The 21,935-nt window shown below is 41.0% G+C and overlaps 2 protein-coding genes across 3 annotated transcripts; one reads left to right on the forward strand and one right to left on the reverse strand.

Annotated features, from left to right (window-relative positions):
* The first annotated feature begins 42 nt into the window (after positions 1-42).
* nom1 (nucleolar protein with MIF4G domain 1) lies at positions 43-7,582 on the forward strand. The gene is made up of 11 exons (XM_023972660.2): positions 43-1,344; positions 1,565-1,677; positions 2,294-2,489; positions 2,821-3,144; positions 3,329-3,439; positions 3,807-3,977; positions 4,283-4,404; positions 4,511-4,643; positions 5,539-5,670; positions 5,913-6,022; positions 6,334-7,582. Exons 1-11 carry the CDS (start codon positions 394-396, stop codon positions 6,509-6,511), a joined length of 2,541 nt encoding a protein of 846 aa, XP_023828428.1. The 5' UTR covers positions 43-393; the 3' UTR covers positions 6,512-7,582.
* A 6,093-nt stretch (positions 7,583-13,675) lies between these two features.
* Positions 13,676-16,519, reverse strand: mnx1 (motor neuron and pancreas homeobox 1). 2 transcript variants are annotated; one of them, XM_023972330.2, is made up of 3 exons: positions 15,925-16,519; positions 14,861-15,021; positions 13,676-14,604 (listed from the first exon to the last, which is right to left on the reverse strand). In XM_023972330.2, the coding sequence occupies exons 1-3, from the start codon at positions 16,397-16,399 to the stop codon at positions 14,317-14,319; spliced, it is 924 nt and encodes a 307-aa protein (XP_023828098.1). In that variant the 5' UTR covers positions 16,400-16,519; the 3' UTR covers positions 13,676-14,316. The 2 variants fall into 2 exon arrangements, with proteins under 2 accessions (XP_023828098.1, XP_023828097.1); XM_023972329.2 differs by having other exon boundaries at positions 15,916-16,511.
* Between the last annotated feature and the right edge of the window lie 5,416 nt (positions 16,520-21,935).

Raw genomic sequence — 21,935 nt, forward strand, 5'->3', positions numbered from 1 at the left:
TCCGCGACTAAAAACAATGACCCGGAAGCTGTTTTTCCCCCCGGTACGTGTGTTTCCTGGGTCGATTGTCAACAACAATGGCTGCCGTCATGAATATACACGTGTCTATTATTTGACGTTTTGAGATAGTTTTGTTTATCTATTTCATGTGTTCCAAGGTAACGACTGGTAGGTTTTATATTTTTATTTATTTGAACCTTTTTGGAACCTCTTTTCTTCACAAACAAGCTTTTCTTGCTTTATAATCATAAACAAGCTTGTTTGCTTCTTGCCACGCTTTAAACTCGGTGAGACACAGAAAGGAATTTAATTATAAAAGTCAGTGTCTTTCGCCAAGTAATAATAATAGCATAGCTAGGTAGTTAACGATAGTTAGTTATATCTGTTGCAGAGATGAAAGGCAAGGGGAAAGCAAAGAGGAAAGGAAAGAAAGACACTGGTAAATTGCAAAAGTATATGATGACAGTTAACGACTTTGTAAAAAGTAAGGTAGGCTGTGATGAAACTGAGGAAACGGAAGATGGCAGTGGCTTGAGATTTGTTAAGAAGAAAAATAGAAAAGAAATGCGTAAGGAGAAAAGAAAGATGAAAAAGGCTAAAATTAAGAATCACTATGAAGGCTACAAGGCTCTCAAAGCATCCAATGGTGACAGTGAAGAAGTTGCAACCCTATCTGATGAACAGCAAACAAAGAAGGTTAATGGAAAAGTAAAGAAAGACGAGCCAGTATCTCAACAACCCAAGTCAACTCCTGTTGAGGCTGCCGCAGGAGAGAAGGCTGAGAAAAAAGGACCTAAGAAACCTTCTAAGAAAGAAAAGAAAAGAAACAAACTTGAAGAATCAAGAAAAAAAGCCCTTTTGGAAGCAAATATTGCTGAGGACAGAGAAATTAAGAGGTTGGAGCGATCTCTTGGGTATAACAAAAGGAAAAACAAAAAAAAACTTCCCCAGTCATTCGCTGATGATGGACTGGATTACATTTTGGGGGTGCTGGATGCTGGATCGGCAGCTTCAGGGATAATGCATGACAGTGATGATGACATGGACATTGCCAAAGAGAAATTAAGGACATTGGTAGACAGTGAATCTGAAATGTCCGGCGAAGAGGAGGAAGACCAAGGAGATGACTCGGAAGAGGAGGGCAGTGAACTAGGCAGAGATGGAGACCTGGATACCATCAAGGAAGAGGAAGATGAGATAGATGAGGAGGAAGAAGATGGAATGGATGAAGGTGACGAAAGTGAGATGGATGAGAGTGGTGGAATAGCTTCAGAAGAAGAAAATGGAAAGGATGAGGGAGTTGAGAGTGGAGACTCAACTCTTGCAGGGCCGAAAGCTGACACGGTAAGTTGCCCAATTAGAATCAAATTTGTGAATTTCAGCTAAATTTAAGGACCAGTTTCCCAAGACATAGATTAAGCCTAGTCCTGGACAACAAAACATCAAGCTCAGTGGAGAATCTCCGCTGAAAACACTTTTTAGTCCAGCATTAGATTTAATCTGTGTCTGGGAAACCGGCCCTAAATGTATAGACTGAGAATGAAACACTATTCTGTATGTTTAGGCTGTCCCGTCAGCAGGAAAATACGTGCCCCCTCACCTACGGGACACCGGGGATGATAAGCGCAGAGCTGAGTTGGAGAGACTGAAGAGACAAGTCAAAGGACTTGTGAACAGGTAATGTTGTGATGACTTGACTACTATATGCTCTTTCATCTTAATCAATGTACCTTGGCCCTGTTTTATCTGCTGTCACACTGGATTTGTCTCAATTCATATTTTGGTGCAAGGGGTGCTCAAAGTCCGTATGTATCAAGCGTCTCAGAATAAGAGTGCTGATCTATGATCTGGGCCTGTATCCACAACAGCACTCAGAGTAGGAATGCTGATCTAAGATCAGATTTAGCTTTTAGATCATAATGAATACAATTATATGGACAGATCCTAGATCAGCACACTTACTCTGGGATGGTTTGTGGATAAGGGTCCAGGTCCCCCCTGTCCGTGTAATCGACCGAAAAGGCAAAACTCATCCTAAATCAGCACTCCTACTCTGAGATGCCTGTGTAGCTCAGTTGGTAGAGCATGGAGCTTGCAATGCCAGGGTTGTGTGTTCGGTTCCCACAGGGGACCAGTACGAAAATGTATGCACTCGCTACTGTAAGTCGCTCTGAATAAGAGCGTCCGCTTGATGACTAAAATGTCAAATGTAAACATACAACCCCGAGTCTTGTGTTTTTGGTGTCCATCTTGGTTCAAACATTGTTGTCCTGTGCTGCATTCTCCTCCGTAGGCTCAGTGAGGCCAACATGGCGTCCATCAGTGGCCAGCTGGAAGAGCTGTACATGAGCTCCAGCCGGAAGGACATGAACGACACCCTGACGGAGATCCTCCTGGCAGCCTGTGTCACCCCAGCCCTGATGCCTGACAGACTGCTGATGGAACACGTCCTGCTTGTCAGCATCCTGCATCACACAGTGGGGCTTGAGGTAGGTTCGAACCGCATCAACACAATTACTTGTCATTCAACACACACATCTGTGTCCCAAATGGCACCCTATTCCCTATATCGTGCAGGCCTCTGGTCAAAAGTAGCACTCTATAGGGAATAGGTTGCTATTTGGGACATAGACATAGTTTATAAGTGAGGGGGCTAGTCACAATCAACTATAAATGACAGTTGAATCCTAATGGATTGGTAGCACCCGTCAGTAAATAGCCACATACACACACACAAATTCACATGCCCACCAGCATTCTGGGTTCCATTGACCTCTTTGCTCTATTTTCTGACCTTTGACATGATGTACCATTTTGCAGGTGGGGGCTAATTTCTTGGAGACAGTGGTGCGGCAGTTCGCCGAGTTGTACAAGAGCCCTGGTGAAGGCAAGGAGTGTGACAACCTGGTGGCCATGGTGGCACATCTCTACAACTTCCAGGTGGTGCACGCCCTCCTCATCTTTGACATCCTGAAGATGCTGGTGGGGGCCTTCACCGAGAAGGACATTGAGCTGGTCCTGTTCGTGCTGAAGAACGTAGGCTTCGCCCTGCGGAAGGATGATGCCCTTGCACTGAAAGAACTCATCTCTGAGGCCCAGAGCAAGGCCAGTGGTGTGGGCACCAAGTTCCAGGACGAAAATAGGGTACGGTTTGTCACAGCAACACCACTCTCAACATCACCCGCTGTCTATACACACCTCATTGTTGTTCAACCAGAGTCATTTTACATTTCGATTTTGGTCATTTGACAGAGACTCCTGTCAAATGACTTGCTAGTCAAATGTATTAGCAAGCCAACTCTCTTCTGAATATCTTCTCTATCTTTAGGTGCGCTTCATGCTGGAGACCATGTTGGCTCTGAAGAACAACGATATGAGGAAGATCCCTGGCTACGACCCAGAGCCTGTTGAGAGACTCCGAAAGCTACAGAGAACTCTGGTGGGTTACAGATCTGATTGACTTATGCCTTTACAACTGTCATGCCATATCCTCAAACCCATTCTTTGCTCAGCCGTGAAATATTATTCCGTTGTTGATGTTTCCCTTGGTAGTTTTTAGCTAAACCCGCCAGGGGGCGCTATAATCTCACTTAGCAGTTTATGTGATAGGTTTGAGCACCCAGATTAGGGGAGCATGAAGAAGTAGGGTGAGGTTGCCACTAGACAATGATCTTGGGTCAGTTTTGCATTTCCCCCACTAACATTGAAGGTTGGGATTGGGTAAGGAGAAATTGATCCTAGAGCTCTATCTAGGGGAAACTTCACCCCAGAGCGTTACGTGATTGAGTTGTAACTGTTGAGTTCAGATCCACCAGAGTTCGGGGGGCAGTGATGTGAAGCTGAGGGTTTCTCTGGAGAACCTCCTGGCTGCAGAGCAGGTGGGACGCTGGTGGATCGTGGGCTCATCGTGGTCCGGAGTCCCCATGATAGGTGACCAGGGCAACAAGACCTCAAAACAGACTACTGCAGAAGGAAAGGTACTAAAAACCCTAAAAGATCTGGGGCCGTATGCGTCAAGTGTTTCAGAGTAAGTAGGCGTGCTGGTTTAGGATCAGTTTAGTCTTTTAGATCAAAATGAATAAGATTATATTGACGGGGGCGGACCTGATCCGACATCAGCACGACCACTCTGAGATGTTTGATACATATGGCCCCTGTTGCTCCACTAAATCATTACTGTAGCTCTTTCATATTAACATTTGAGTGGCCATTCTGAACTGGACAGCATTTTCAATGTATTTTTCTGATCATAATGGCAATTTCCCTTCATCCGTCTCCTCAGTTCAGCGCCAAGGTCTTAGACCTGGCCCGGAAACAGAGAATGAACACAGACATCAGGAGAAATATATTCTGCGTGATCATGACCAGCGAGGATTACCTAGATGCCTTTGAGAAGCTGATACGGTGTGTTTTGTTTCCCTACCCTTTTGCAGCATTAAAATGCTTGCATACCAAGCTAGCCATTGCCACACGTTTTAATATGTGGCACTGCGTTGTTTTCTGTGTGCAGGCTCGGGCTGAAGGACCAGCAGGAGAGGGAGATCGTCCACGTGCTGATGGACTGCTGCCTCCAGGAGAAGAGCTTCAATGCCTTCTATGCTGTACTGGGAGAGAAGTTCTGTGAGCACGACAGGCGGTTCCAGGTAAGAGAACAGTGCCCGTAATTATAAAGCCTCTCAGAGTGCTGATCTAGAATCAGTTTAGCCTTTTAGATCATAATGAGTAAGATAACATGGACAGTCTCCTACTCTGAGCTTTATGATTTCCCAGGCATTCTAATGGTTCTTAATTGCTCCATAGCGTTGTGATTGGATGATTCACTCTATAGCCACCCAACTATGACCCTCAGTTCACCTCAACAGTGTGGGAAACAACGGAGTGTCTCTACTCCCTCTCGCACTTTTCTGACGTTTCGTTTCATGCTGTGAAAGTAGACAATGGTCATAACCCCTCACTTCCCCTTAAGCTTCCCTTTAGGTTACTACCCCATCTATGATAGTGATAACCATTGTCCCATTAAAGAGCTTTCATCTGAACCGGTGCAAATGTTTGGTGTTCACAAGCGGATTAGATCAGGATTATGTGTTTGCTTGCTGTATTTAATGGGTTGGAATCACAGGAGGTTGGTGGCACCTTTTTTAATTGGGGAAAACGTGGTAAGGACCGAAGCGGAATTCATGGAATGGTATCAAATATATCAAACACATGGTTTCCAGGTGTTTGATGCCATTCCAATCACTATGTTCCGGCCGTTATTATGAGTAGTTCTCCCTTCAGAAGCCTCCTGTGGTTGGAATGGGTCATGGATTGTAATACTGGGCCCGTATTCATAAAGCGTCTCAGAGTAGGTATGCTGAAGTTGGATCTGTTTTTTTTTGTTCTTGGATCGTAATGAACATGATTGCACATGCACTGGTACTCTGAGACGGCCCCAGGCTTCTCAATTGATTAGAGGAAATAGGATAAGACTGCTGGAGTTCTTCCATATCCTCCAATCCCCCAGTAGTCCCACAGATCCTCTGTTGTATGTTTCCCCAGATGACATTTCAGTTCAGTCTGTGGGACAAATTCAAGGACCTGTCCAGCCTATCCACCAGCACCTTCAGCAACCTGGTCCAGCTGGTCACACGCTTCCTCCGGAGAAAGTGCCTCTCCCTCTCCATACTCAAGGTCTGACACACCATGTTATAGAGATGAAATCCGGTCATAGGGAAGTGATTTGATGAATGTTAAAGGGGAAGTTCAGTATTTTACAACCTAATGTTAGATCTTTTCTTACACTGAAAGTAGTCTATGGGCCAGGAGAAACAAATTTATGGTTTGGATTTCTTTAAACTGCCACTACAAACGTCAGCTAGCTAACTTGCATTCGAATGAACTTTTGGTGCCACTTTCACTCTGTCTCTTTGTAGGTGATAGAGTTTGGTGAGTTGGACAAGCCTAAAGTCAAGTTCCTGCGTCAGGTATTGACTAAGCTGTTAAAAGACACAGAGACTGAGGATCTTACAAACATATTTGGAAGGTGAGCGACGTAATGCATCACATTCCAGTCCAAACTGAGTTTAGACAGAGTTTCTCAGTTTCCGTTAATGACATTTTGCATACGGGCCAGGGTATATCAACGATAAACACGTGTTTTCATCACGTATACATTTTCTGAGTCATTCTATAATTTGTTTAGAAGAAATTCTATCAGGGCCAGGTTCTTCTTCTCGCCCAGTCATGAAAACCTCTCCTCCTTGTACTTTGGCTATCCTGTAAAACCGCACCGCTGACGTTTGACTATGTGAAAAGTCTGGTATCAATGTCTTTCATTGTGTTCGGTCTCGCCAGGATTTCGGGAATTCCCAAGCTAGGAATGCTGCGGGAGGGCTTGAAGCTGTTCATCAGTCACTTCCTACTGAAGAATGCCCAGTCGCAGGGACCAGCTGAGCAAGCAGACCTTCTGTCAGAGCGAGCCGAGGTTGCCACCAAGGCCATGGAGGCCAAAGAGACTAAACTCAAACTGTAAAACATAAACACACACTGGGATCCTGGGAGAACACCAGGAGAACAAAAGAACCCTGTTGGGGAAACATGCTCGTTTTCTACAGACAACAAACCCAAGAGATGTTTGTCTCTGTGTGCAGTATGAAGGAGGTTAAGAGGTAGTTTTGCGAGCCAATGTGGTATGCTAGCGTACCTGTAGACTTCCAGTCATTACGCTAACGCAAGTTAGCATTGGTTCATGAAACTACCTCTAACATCCTTCATACTGCGCACAGGGACAACAATAATGGTAACCCACGAGTTCATCTGACTCTGGGTAAGTAGTATTATTCCTTTTAAAGATTTCACCATTTTGTGTTTGTGTGAGTTTGAGGATTGCCCCAAATAAGGAGGTCTGTAATTTGAATGATCTCCGTTTCGTAAACGACAGAGATGACTTCTGATGACATTGTAAATATCCAAATGAAGTAGGGGCTTCATCGAGTGGCAATGCTAATGAACATGACAGTGGAAAATATTTCCACAGTGCAGTTACTCTAATGTATTGAAGCCACTGTCACAGTGGATATTTCCTTTGTCTGTATATTTGAAGATTAGGATCACTTTATTGGTCAGTTGCACTCAAGGCCCAATCGAAAGTTGACTTCCGCTTTTAACCCAATCCCTACACATACAGATAGTTTTTTTGGGGGGGGGGCTGCCACACTGGGCACCCGGGGAGCTGTTGTTGTAGGGGGGGGGGGGGGGTTAAGTGCCTTGCTCAAGGGCACAAAGGCAGGTAACGACATTGAGGATTTGATACCAGCAACCCTCCGGTTGTGAGCAGTTCCCAACCGATTTTTTTCCGTCTGCCCCAGGATTCTAACTGGCAACCCAACGGTTGCTGGCTCGCCTCTCTAACCGCTAGGTTACCTGCTGCCCCCTTTGTACAAATTTCATGTTATTCAGTTTTTAAGATACATCAATGGTATGTAGTGTACTAAAATGTATTTTACAGATGAATACAGGATTAACCCAGTAAAATGTTTCCAAACTGTTTATAAACATTTGATGTCGGTGCATGAGGCAATAATAAACCTTTTTTTCACGTTGATTAATCTGGTTAACTGGGTTTCAATGCATTTGTGTTTTTTTTTATGGCAGTGCTTTAATTAACTTTATTTGCATAATGTCAATAGCAGTCAAACTGGGGTCATATTCATTAATGTACACAGTAGCAAAACATTGTGACATATTTTGCGATGGAAAATGAAAACGAGCGTTTCTTATTTGACTACTTCAGGCAGTTCTTCCCAGTTACAGTGTGTATTCTTCAGTTTGGTGTCTAGTGAAGAGCTCTCCAACAGGTGGATAGCGAGCTACCAAGCAATTCTGAAAGTAAATGCATTTTTTCCCCACGTGTCCCATCTCAAACTTTCAGAAACATAAAGTTTCCGTCTACTATCCAATCAAAGCCTGACATTATCCCACTCCTAGTTAGCAACTATTGGGTTAAAAATCCCAATTTAACATAAACTCAGCAAAAAAAGAAATGTCCTCTCACTGTCAACTGCGTTTATTTTCAGCAAACTTAGCATGTGTGAATATTTGAATGAACATAACACGATTCAACAACTGAGAGTGAACAAGTTCCACAGACATGTGACTAACAGAAATGGAATAATGTGTCCCTGAAAAAGGGGGGGTCAAAATCAAAAGTAACGGACAGTATCTGGTGTGGCCACCAGCTGCATTAAGTACTGCAGTGCATGTCCTTCTCATGGACCACCAGATTTGCCAGTTCTTGCTGTGAGATGTTACCCCACTCTTCCACCAAGGCACCTGCAAGTTCCCGGACATTTCTGGGGGGAATGGCCCTAGCCCTCACCCTCCGATCCAACAGGTCCCAGACCTGCTCAATGGGATTGAGATCCGTGCTCTTCGCTGGCCATGGCAGAACACTAACATTCCTGTCTTGCAGGAAATCACGCACAGAACGAGCAGTGTGGCTGCTGGAATTGTCATGCTGAAGGGTCATGGCAGGATGAGCTTGCATTAAGGGTACCACATGAGGGAGGAGGATGTCTTCCCTGTAACGCACAGCGTTGAGATTGCCTGCATTGACAAGCTCAGTCCGATGATGCTGTGACACACCTCCCCAGACCTTGTCTTGTGGATAGAAGTTAGCAGTGTGGTTAGGGTTAGGTTTAGAAACAGATTTTAATTAGAGACATTGTAGAAATAGGCAGGGTTTATGACTTTGTGGCTGTAGTAACTAGTGACGACCCAGAAACATCGCTTGACCGACAAATTCCTCTCTTGCTTTATTAACTAGTGATGACCCAGTAACATTGCTAAACTGACACATTCCTCTCTTGCTTTATTAATGCTCAATTAAAGGGGAAATTCTTTCTTTTTTTTATCACTTTTCTTTTCAGACCTCAAAATTGGTCTTCTGATGTGATTTCATCATTGACATGGACTTTTCATGGATATTTTTGTTGTTTCTCTATGAAGAATTGTAATACTGAGAGTAAAAAAATAAACAGAATTACAGAAAATACAAAATATAATTTTATGGGGGTCTAAGAGTTGTTTATTAACCATTATTTTACCAAGTACAGTACCAGTCAAAAGTTTGGACACACCTACTCATTCCAGGGGTTTTCTGTATTTTTGCTATTTTCTACATTGTAGAATAATAGTGAAGACATCAACACTATGAAATAACACATGGAATCATGTAGTAAACAAAAAAGTGTTAAACAAATCAAAGTATATTTGAGATTCTTCAAAGTAGCCACCCTTTGCCTTGATGACAGCTTTGCACACGCTTGGCATTCACTCAGGCAGCTTCATGAGGTAGTCACCTGGAATACATTTCAATTAACAGGTGTGCCTTGTTAATTTGTGGAATTTCTTTCCTTCCTAATGCATTTGAGCCAATCAGTTGTGTTGTGACAAGGTAGGGGTGGTATACAGAAGATAGCCCTATTTGGTGACAGAGGATAAGTTCATTAGAGTTACCAGCCTCAGATTGCAGTCCAAATAAATGCTTCACAGAGTTCAAGTAAAATACTAAGTTCAACATCAGCTGTTCAGAGAAGACTGCGTGAATCAGGCCTTCATGGTCGATTTGCTGCAAAGAAACCACTACTAAAGGACACCAATAATAAGAAGAGACTTGCTTGGGTCAAGAAACACGAGCAATGGACGTTAGACCGGTGGAATTCTGTCCTTTGGTCTGATGAGTCCAAATTTGACATTTTTGGTTCCAACTGACGTCTTTGTGAGATGCAGAGTAGGTGAACAGATTATCTCTGCATGTGTGGTTCCCACCGTGAACCACGGAGGAGGAGATGTGATGGTGTGGGGGTTCTTTGCTGGAGACAACATCAGTAATTTAGAATTCAAGGCACACTTAACCAGCATGGCTATCACAGCATTCTGCAGCGATACACCATCCCATCTGGTTTGCACTTAGTGGGACTGTCATTTGTTTTTTAACAGGACAATGACCCAAAACACACCTCCAGGCTGTGTAAAGGCTATTTGACCAAGAGGGAGAGTGGTCGAGTGCTGTATCAGATGACCTGGCCTCCACAATCACCCGACCTCAACCCAATTGAGATGGTTTGGGATGAGATAGACCGCAGAGTGAAGGAATGCAGCCAGCAAGTGCTCAGCATATGTGGAAACTCCTTCACACTGTTGGAAAAGCATTCCTCATGAAGCTGGTTGAGAGAATGCCAAGAGTGTGCAAAGCTGTCATCAAAGCAAACGGTGGCTACTTTGAAGAATCTCAAATATAACATAGATTTTGATTTGTTTAACACGTTTTTGGTTACTACATGATTCCATATGTGTTATTTTCTAGTTTTCATGTCTTCACTATTATTCTACAATGTAGAAAATAGTAAAAATATAGAAAAACCCTTGAATGAGTAGGTGTGTCCAAACTTTTGACTGGTACTGTATATTGACAGAAAACACACCTCTTGTACACCAAAGATCCGGGAAAGAGTTGCAGGGTAGAGGATAAGAGAAGAATGTGCCTATTTAAAAGCTATGGGGAAAAAATGAGTAGCTTGCGACATGTTTGATTTTTTTTTGAAGTAGCTCTCATGCTAGAAAAGGTTGGAGACCCATGGTCTAGTGCATACAATCCAGGAGTCTGTTTTGAGCAGACACCGTAGTTATAAGAAATAATCCTCTCGGGGGCAGTGTGAAACAATGTCTGAGCATTCATGTAGAATTTACGGGACCATCATCACTACTTGTGTCTGTTTATAGGTACAGTATATTAATATTACATTGTACTAAAGCAGTCTTTTGAAGCCTGTTTTATGTTTGAATCTCTAGTTGATTAATCATCTTCCTGAATAACAAGGGGTTGTGTACTCCCTATATTCAATTATAAATTCTACACAGTTACATTTCCTTTGTGTACAACCTTAACCATGACTTGCGGATGAGGAGGTGGTTGAGGAGAAAATGAATGGCTTTGTGTATGCCAGTGGCATCTGCTTGTCCATAGCCAACTTTATAGGTCACTTTCTAATCTGTTGTCAACCCCATTAGCATTCCTCTGTGAAATTATTGACCTCTTCCAATGCGCAAGCTTCCATGTTTACGACCTTCTTCCAGATGTGCCAACTGAATCACTATTCAATCTTTTGGTGTTTTTTTCCCCTTGAATGTATCAACATTTTGTAAATGAGTATTTGTGATGTCTAATCTCATGTTCATTCATATTCCGTGTAGACTACCCATCAGAATGAAAGGACACTGGGTTTTTATTCAGTCTCTGACAACATTGGCTGCATGCATCGCATAGCAGAGTCATTGCGTTACATTTGAAGCCTGCTACTATTAATTAGCTCCATTAATAACGTTTGCATTAATCTGTGTGTGGGCCTGAGTGGCCAGAGGGTGAGACAGGGCCACAGAGGTCACTCAGAGGAAACATCTCTCTCCCAGACCTTACAATGGCTTCTTTGGGAGGGTGGCAGTGCCTTCGTCCTCTAAGTATTTGTGATGTCATATTTATGTATTTTGATGAATGCGAAAGTGCAAATATAGCCTATGCATGGCTTGGACCGTTACAAAGACTGACTTCCATGATGGCATATTATACTGGTTATGTCTGATGTTATATAGGCCAATGTACTGTAGTTTGATGAAGATGAAAGTTGAAACATATGCATTTTCTGAACCGCTACATGAAGAGACTTCCATGATGACATGCTGATCGAATGAGTCAGTCTCTGTGGTTTACAAAGAGAAACCCGGTGAGTCAACTAGAGGCAGATTGTGACTGCAAGATAAATAGACAGACGAGTCAGTGAAGATCACACAGGCTATTGTATGCAGGTGGGAGTCATCAGGTTGGTATTGACCCCTGGGTGACCCTGCTGTAATGGGTCTGCTAAGATGTTCTACTGAAACCTGTCCAGATAGCAAACACAACCAGCCAGTTAGGTGTCTGTAATCACATCATTTGTAGTACGTACTACTTAATCAACACTATACAGTACTAACATAGCCACATAGGAATAAACAAAATATGGAGAAGCTATATTTTATAACTCTTACACTGTAGTACAGTGACTGTAATTCCCTATTTCTGTGTGTTGATTGTTACTATCAATGGTTGGCTGTGTGTGTTCCATTCAGACTTACTCTGGTAAATCACAAATGGCAACTTATTCTCTATATAGTGCACGACTTTTGACGAGAGCCGTGTGGGCCCTGGTCAAGAGGAGTGCACTTTAAAAGGAATAGGGTGCCATTTGGGTCACATGCCGACTCTTGTCTACTGTTCAAAGCTATGTTTCCTCAAGCTTTGCTCCCCGTCCTGCCCTCCCAAAGAGTTTTCCCGTCCAATACCTGGCTGGGAGGTGTTGATGAGCTGATAAAGCAGCTCGCTCTCTCTATATCCTCGCAGCTGGGCAAACTCAGCTGTGAGGAATTACTCCTCAATCAATAACCAATACTAACACAGCTATACAGAAACTCCAAACGTTTGGAACAAATTTTGGAACACTTATTTTCTCAGTTAAAAAAATACATAATGCATTCGGTCGAACATGAATGAGAAGCATGGTACACTGTTAAACACATCACACTTTATAAATGTATAGCTGCAACGCAACACATCTGTGTTTCCTGAACATGTGGATCTTAGGAGAGCTACTGGATATAGAGAGATATTAGAAAAGGCATTATGGCTAATAGAAGTGGAATATATTGCAAAGGAAATGTTCTTCATGCCTGGAGCATTGTGGTGATATTTACATGCATGTAATTGCTCTGACATAGAACTTCTTAGTTGCTATGTAGGCCTAACTAGTGTATATATAGCATTACTACTAACCTGGACTGAATTACATAGCCACAAATGCCATTGCAATTACTAAGAGCTCTATTTTCTTCCCATAGTGAGCTCAGTAGCCTTTAATGTTGTTGCCTTTTATAAGTTTGATGGATAAAGGCATACATATTGTTGTGTTGCATATAACATAGTCTAATCCAGAAAGACCTACATTATATTATGTGGTTCATCTAATCTACACATGTTAGTAGGCTATTATACACTTTTGAAGATTTTGTCTTCCTCCTTGGTCTGACAGGTCGGGTCATGGGAATCGCAATAGCACTATTGGATCTGCGCAAACGTGCTGGGAGAGCAAACAAACCAACAAGGGGATCGTATTCATAAACCTTTGAAACCGCTCGTTAATCAGTATAGGCAGATACACAACACAAGCATTATTCTCAAAGGCTTGAACTCATCCGATTGCCATTCGATCTGCTAAATATAGAGTATGACGTCGTGACTAATTAAAATAAACTGCTAGTTCGCACAATGTACGTTATGCACCACAATATGCATTTAGTCATCAACATTATAGCATGCTGTGCAAAATGACAGACTTCATGACTATGTGTTGATCAAACAAAATCAATAGTCTTTATCAATCAAAGTTATAGGGAGACCAGAAGGAAAATGATGGGGCGGCAGGCAGGATAGCCTAGTGGTAAGAGCGTTGGACTAGTAGTCGAAAGGTTGCGAAGTTTAACCTGTTACAATAGGCCGAATTTGTTCTTAACTGACTTGCCTAGTTAAATTAAGGTAAAAAATAATGACCTCTAAACTAAGACCAAATTGGCTTCAACTGGGCCATAGTTGGAAAAGTGTGTTTAATAGATTCACGTTCGTCAGCATTGAAAAACACCACGTTTTACAAAACACATTTATTTAATGTCGTCTGTACCATGGGAGACGGTAAACAATAATTTAGCATGCAGACATGTAGACATTTTATAAACACAGTGTACAAAAATAAACGCATAACATTTTTCTGCACGTAAATGGTAGGCCTATATGACGCAATGACATAAGTGTAAAACCACACAATGTTCAAAAACATGAAACAAAAGAAAATGCTAAATGTGGCATGTCTGAATTTACAACTGGTCGCCATATCAAAATATTATGATAATAACCCCTATAGTGGAGAACCCATATGATTGTAGTGGACATTAGGGTCCTAAAACAACTGGGTGAAAACATGACATTGTCACATAAAACCATGCAATGTTACAAATAGCAGAGTGTACCTCGATACTACCTTCTAAAACGTCAATCTGACCTTGCTTGCTAGGGCCATTCTGCACACACTGAATCTCAGTCAGGCATTGATCCTTTAGTATTTTCCAAGTTATTCTCATTTAATTTCTGAATTTCCGGGTAGGATTTCATGTTTTTATTATTGTAGGCCTACATGCAGCTGTAGTTTAAGGAGTGTATAGTTTTTCAAAAATGCACGTTTCCTTGTCCCTGTCTCAAGGTTGTGGACTTATATCACTGGTGTGGTTTCTCTCGTCGTCTGAAGAGCAATCCGAGGAGTTGTACAGGAAGTTGCCACCTTCATCATCGTCACTGTCCCTGAAGTCTCTTATTCTGTTACTTTTTGCAGAACCAGTCTTTTGATAATCCGTTTGTTCCTGTCCGTCAGATTTCTCCTGGACGTTTTTGTTGTTTTTCTTATTTTCTGCCTCCTGCGCGGCTTGCTCTTTGGCCTTCTTGCTCCGTTTCCACTTCATCCGCCTGTTCTGGAACCAAATTTTCACCTGAAAATGAAAATTACAAATATTTATGAGACAATGTTTTGAAAAAATGTGTTATTCAATTATTAATTGGCCGTTTTTGAATACGCGTAAGCGTCGTGCGTAATGGGCACCTACAGCACTACCTGACTTGACTATATAACACACAATTAAATAACAGTGTTTTCATGTAAAACTGATTGAATAGCCTAATAGTGGTATGTTTCATAATGTCTCTCAAAACAAACATGTATTTGTTAGAAATGTAGCTCTTATATACCTGCGTTTCCGTCAGCATCAAGGATGTAGCCACTTCAAAGCGCTTTGGTCGCGACAGATACTTATTTAGTTTGAACTGATGCTCCAGCTCCAGGAGCTGCTGACTTGTGAATGCAGTCCTTGGTCTTCTGCACTTTCCAAGCAAGTTTGACTGGGCCTGAGCTGGAAAACAAAATATAAGTCAATTTCTAGTAATAAGGTCAAGGAAAAAGCATGACAATCTGCGTGCGTGTTTTTCACATTAGGAATATTCACGCATTTGGATGCATTATTCGATAGGCAGTATATAGCAGACCTAGGCTATATTAATAATCATTATATGCCTGCAAAATGGAGGAATAATAGGCATATGGGTCCTAATTGAGATCGCAATTTCATTTAAACCTATGATATAGGCTTGCAAGATACAATTTTGTAATAAGCAGATTGAAAAATAAGCGGTAATGATTTCAGGTTAAAATGGGGAAATTGTTGCTGAATATTAAATGGCGAAAAGCTTTAATTGAAACCGATTTAAATGGAACATATATATATCACATAGCCTTTGGGATACAAAAAAAAATGTCTGCGTTTATGCACACTGCCTCCTCAAGAAACAGTACGAGTTCCGGTTCAAAATTGCCAAAATATTGTTCGAGCCAACATCTAACATTGCCATAGAATACGTATTCAATGAGACCTAAGCTATTTGCCACCTCATTTTGAACAAATCTGTTAAAACGAACAGGAACAAAAAGGCAGTATCTGGTGAGCAAACAGTGTGTCGGCTGTGGGTTTCACACTCTTCTGTCACTTTCCCACTGTCCATTATCTGTCCATTTTAGTTCCTCTCTGAAAACCTATCCCCCTCTCTCCTCTCACTCAAACCGCCTTTTTGGCCGGGAACATTTCTTCATCAAGTCATGGGGCCATTATGTAAAGGAACCAATGGATCAATAATGTACAATGCGTGAATTTGCTCGTCACGTGTAAAGCAAAAACAATTCTTTATTAGCAGTCCAAAAATAATGTCAAAGCATAGACGACAAACTATGAAAAATAAATAGGTATACTCACAATACTCACAGTTAAAATCGGGCATTTTGGGTAGCATCATTCCCGCTGTCGAGACTCGCAGCCAGTGGTCGAGCTGAAAGGTCCCGGCAGAGAGTTTGAGGGAGTCGCTGGGATGGTGGTGATGGGACCCATGCGGATATGAATAGGACAGAGCAGGGTGCTGCCCGAGGGAGTAGGTATACATGGGGTGGCCGTAGAGAGCCTGGGGAGGGATCCCTGCGCTACTCTGTGGATGTAATCCAACAATACTGTGGGGACTGTTCAAGAAGCCTGGTTTAGGAATCAAACCACAGGAGGAAATCCTCGGTGGAGACGGTGTCTCAGTCCTTAAAGAATCGGCATTCAATTCTGAGGCGTGTACACTTCCGGACGATGAAATGGAAGAGGATGATAAAGAAGTCACAAGCGCAAGCGGAGATGTCTGCACCTTCGGCGGGTCAACAGCGAGAAGCGCATCGATGCGGAAGTTTGTAGATTTCTCCATTTGAGCCAGTGTCCCCGTCGTTTGCAGACGTTGAACAGTTAGTTGCCTATCGTAACGATGTTGAAGTGTCGTTGTTGTTCCACCTCTCAAAGTTTTGATCTCGGTTAAAGTGTGAACGGTGAAACTCTACATGACACTTAATTCCTATTCGATAGGGGATTGGTTCCACCCGTTTGGCATGGGGTTGTCCCATTGGTCAATTCAAGACATGTTCACGGTGCGCTTTTTCGGCACATTGCATACCTCTCCAATAAATGAACCGCCCCACTTTGGTTGTTGTTTTTAAATAAGTTTAAAAAAATCATATTTTCATTCTACAAGGAAAATGATAGAAATGTTGCATAAAACGGATACATTTAAGAAAAAATGTTTGAGCGCTTGTATTGACATTATTTAGAGTTACAGTATGTTACTTTAATTTAATTCCGCTGTGAAGACTTCAACCTATAACGCCTGGTGATTGCAACCATGGGAAACTATTAAAATGTTTTTTTGTGGAAGTCATTGTGAAGAAAATTGTTTGCCATTCACCGTAGTGACAGGGCTCGTTATTGTAGACTACAATATATATTTATTTATTTCTGCAATGTAAGACAATGGGTGGGCACGGAGGGGCCAGGGGAATCCTAACTTCAGATCCGCGCGTATATCCAATTTTCGACATTGTCGCATGCGTTTCATCAGGCCTACATTTTGCCCCACAACCACGTAGGCCTATGTTTTAGACAGTTTGGTAATGACAGACATATTCCCCCAAATATTTTGGATGAGGCCTATACAGTAGCATAATAGTAGCATTTTGTTATGTCTGAAAACGTATGCATTCATCGCACCATGCAAGACATACCCCCCCCCCAAAAAAAAAGTTTAACGTCACAAATGAAAAACTGTGTCTATGCATGACCCGGAGATCTTACGAGCCCAACTGGGAAATCTAGCTAAGAGCCTGCCTTATGCCACTACCCAAACCCGAGAGATCGAAAAGTCCTAAATTTTTTGCTCTGTCCCACAATATAAATGTGAAATGTAGGCCTAACTGTCTTGATATCATGGAGTGCATAGCCTCCCGGAACCCTGAAAAAATAAAGGTTATATGATGACTGGATGTTTTTTTGTGTGTTCGGGGTGAACTCAATGCAACACATTACATTTTTTTTAACTCCTTTAATTATATCTGACTTTTCAAAGTGTATTAAATTAGAAAATATTTCTAATTAGGGTAAGACCATATCTAATTGAAGATTCTGAACTCACCTAGCTGCCCCCTGGATCTATTCCTTTATGCCTCTGCTTGCAGCTGCTAAATACACACCCCGCCTCATGCTGTAGACTTCGTTTTCCAAGAAACAATGCAAAACCACGACACCCTTTTTGAGATTTTAGGCTCTAATTTATGGCAATTGTGGAAACGCAATTATGAAAGTGCACAATTGAGACAAAAATGTGTGAAAAATAAATAAGTGCATCCGTAGTAGCCGGATAAAATTGAGCACAGAAAATATGAAGCATAGATTAGTTAGTTATTTGAGCTATAGGCTCCGTGTAGGCCTATAGCTCTGGGGTGGTTGTCTTTTGGTCTAATAAGCCACTTAAAGTTAATGGAAGAAGAGGTCAAGATGAGAATTATTGACACCCTGTTGCCCTTAACTTGTCTCCCAATAAAGCTGATTAGTTTTTGTCAATTCATCAGCTAACCACTCTCTTGGGACCGGCGCAGACGTTTATTTGCTCTGGGGAAATCAACAAGTCGCTGGGTAGTTCCAAGTAAAGGATCACCATTTAATTGGAAACCTTGATAATATCATGACCGATTACGGAATAATAGCTGAGTCTTAGATTGATGTGTGGCATCATGTACAGTGAATCCACGTATGCACCACAAAATTAGAAGGCTTAAACCTGAACCTAAAAGCTAATCAAATAATGGCATTGGGGTTATCTTGATATTACTTTTATCTCGCTCAGGCCTCAGATAATTTTCTCCTTTCGACATTTCGAACATGGATTAATTTGTATTTTTTATGATGAGCTTTGAGATCCATTAGGAAAACGTTTTGACAGTCCAATTTCGGCAGTTTTAGAATTTATGAACAGCATCTGTGCATACTGAATCACTAAAACATCTCGCTTTCATTATTTTCTTAATATCTTAACAGTGCCACACCGTTAGATCTGTGCTTTGTCCCCACCCCCGTTTTAATTTCATTAAGGGGCCACATGAATATTTCTATTAAAGCACCAGTGAAATATGAAGCCATTTACTATTGGCCTGCACCAATCACGGAGATTTATTGCCCTTTTTCATCACATCAACAGGAGGTAAAATTAATATGGCACCCTGAGATGGAAGAGGACCCTTCTTTCCTGAAAGGTGTTAATTTGCGCCGTAATTACTTTCACAATTAACTAAAATACAAATCAAAGTGACAAATCGAGATAGTTTATATATTAATTACCCTGGGTAAATGTGTTCATTGTGAAAATGCAATTTAAAGGGGACCTGCACTGTCTCTTATTATTGCAATAAACACATTCACAAATGACCACTGGCTTGAAATGTATAGCACTGTTTTTAAGCACATTTGTGGCACATAATCATTTTCTCAATGTAATTTGTTGAGGAAGCAGAGCAGGCCTATTTCTTTCCATATAAGACCTTGGACGATAGACTCCATTACTGGATATCATTAGTGGGAAGATTACATTCTGCAAGACCTATGCATATGCTTTTTTGTAGACTGCTGTAACTGAGACGAGAACTAATTTATCTGCAACACACGCAATATGTCTAAACGTCCTTCTTGAAATTCAGTATTGCTGGCTAATTTGTTGGAGACGTGCCATCCATTTTGTTTGGCTGCAGAGAAGTATTGATCATTTATCTCAATGTCCTTCAGCATGGTGACATGAACCACTCAATAGAATGTAACTTGTGCTACAGGCCTATTATAATGCAGATCTTGTTTTATTTTGGAGGAAAATAGCAGTCGTTTTTAAGGTTCTCATAAAAAAAAGTGACCAATTGCAATGGCCTAATAATTTATTTTGAGTAAACATCCAATGAATGAAAATGATTCAAAACTTTAAAAAAGTTTTATTCATAATTGTTGCTAATTTTCTTTATAAGATAAATATCCATTATTGTTAATAGTGCAACATTGTTAAAAATAAATTATTATTAATATTATTATCCATATTGGTGTTATTGTTGTTTAGGCCAATCACATCGTCATTAACAACAAGTAGCCTAGGCCTATCATCAGCACCACCATCCACTTTCATCATCAACCTATATATAGTCTGCTGGAATTATACTCTTAAAAAGTTATAGGTTTACCTTTCTGTAATCCAACGTGCTGACGGTGAAAGTATTTTATTTCATGAACCCAACGAACATTTTCAATTCCATGGAGTGACGGTCAAATCAGTCTGCATTCTTGTTGTAAAATTTCAACTAAACGAGATGACGCGAGACACAGTGATTGACGATCTGAAATGTTGTCGAGGGAATCTTCGAAAGTTTGTTTCCAATTGACAATGGAATTGATTCATTGTGCACCTGTCAAAGTGTTAAGCAACCATGTTTATTATTTAATACAATGACTTTACAGATCTTCGAACCTGGCTAATTTAAGTTATTAGGCCGACGTTTTCTTTTTCTCTGAAGGAGTGCTATTTGTTTATTTGGTTTTGCAGAAGCAGCAGCTGGTCACCCTGCATGCTAATAAGAAATCTCGCTGTGATTTGTTATTTAATATATTGCCTTCATGGATTTTTAAACACAAGCAAAGAAAATCACAACTAATGGATGCGACAAAACAGGGCGCTATTTAAATATAATAAAGAATAAAGGGCACTTGTGTTCAGCAAAATGAATGTTCAATGCCTTCTGCTCAAAAGCAATACATTGATGATGACGCAGTTGAGTATGATTAACACTATCACTGTTCAGACTTTTACATCAAGTGTTTTAAGAGAAAAATATACTCACATTTGCACCCCCTAATGCATCTTTTTATCCATTAGCAAACTGCAATGAATTTCCTTGAGGAGCATCCATCACCCAAAAACCCGTTTCTCCTTATTTTCTGTCAAGCCTTTCTATTTCGTATTCGGGGGAAATGTAGTGACGTGACATCCCACAGACAGTACATTATGATGATTTATTTTATAAAAAGACACTTCAAACCTGTGTGCTTCAATTGATTAGACTAGCTACAACACCTTGCTGTCCTTCCATTTTTCAACGCTGAATGAATCTTTGACAGGCCAGAGGTTTATGGTATCTTGAAATGTGTACCTATAGTCCCCATCTTGATGTCTTGACTTGGTCCTGAGACAAAAACAAGGAAATATGTATAAGCACAAAATGTGAGGCCATAATATGTGCCTTTATCCTTTGTCCATTACTGTGGCAACTCTAAACAGCTAACTTACCACTTGTGATTTGTCCTCGTTAAGAAATTGTTCAGCTGTGCAGTGTGAATGTGTTGATGAGTTTTCATGGAGGTGTTTAAGACAGAAATGATTGTGGGGGTGAGCAGGTAAACTGAAAACTTCATGTCTGAAATTTCTGCAGATCACTGTAACAATAAAATAATGAAAATGTCTTGACAATGATATACTGTATGACTTCTAATTGCACATAAAATGGCACAAATGATTGACCTTCTTTGACTTAATGGAGGGTGGAAAGTGGCTTAAGTATCTCAGGAGAATTACTGGATTAGCTCTTCATCTCTTTTCACACAGAAAAAGGATTAAATAAATAAAATCCTTCTGAACAGAAATGGGAGATTGAGGGAACAGTAGCATTGGTAATCAAAATTGTTAAAAGGTTTTAAAAACAATTCTAATAACTGCAACAGTTGAACAATGGGTCTAAACTTTTAGAAATGTAAAAATCCATCTGATATTGACTGAATTATAGCACAGACAAATAATGAATGGAGGTCAGGGATTCAATTTATTGTAAAATGTCACCTTTTTTCTTAGAATGCACTCATATATATTGTGTTTATATTTTGTGTTAAAAGAAAGACAATTATTTGCATAAATACAATGGGGTATTTGCATCTATGAATAAAGTAACATAAACAGGTGGAACAGGGCTGTAACCACAAAATACATGCTCTATTTAGGCCATTGACTTTATATATGAGACTAGCCCTTGATCATGACTCTCAGTTCCATTACACATAAGAGTCATTGGATGAAAGCCTAACCTGTATGGGGGAGTTTTGTTAAGAGCCCCAACCCTCAATCTGAACATTAACATGCATTGCTTGAGGTATGGTTTTGGAAGCATAAGGACCGTATCTTTCATATCAGCAAGAAATAATTGTCAAAAAACAAAATGTTCAATTGATACACACCTTGTTAGGCTTAGTGTTGCGTACCTACAGAAAACAGAAGGAAGAATGCTGTTCATTGACTACAGCTCAGCAATTCAACACCATAGTACCCTCCAAGCTCATCATCAAGCTGGAGGCCCTGGGTCTCAACCCCTCCCTGTGCAATTGGGTTCTAGATTTTC

The sequence above is a fragment of the Salvelinus sp. IW2-2015 genome, linkage group LG27, assembly GCF_002910315.2.
Source record: "Salvelinus sp. IW2-2015 linkage group LG27, ASM291031v2, whole genome shotgun sequence".
NCBI classification, from domain to species: Eukaryota; Metazoa; Chordata; class Actinopteri; order Salmoniformes; family Salmonidae; genus Salvelinus; species Salvelinus sp. IW2-2015.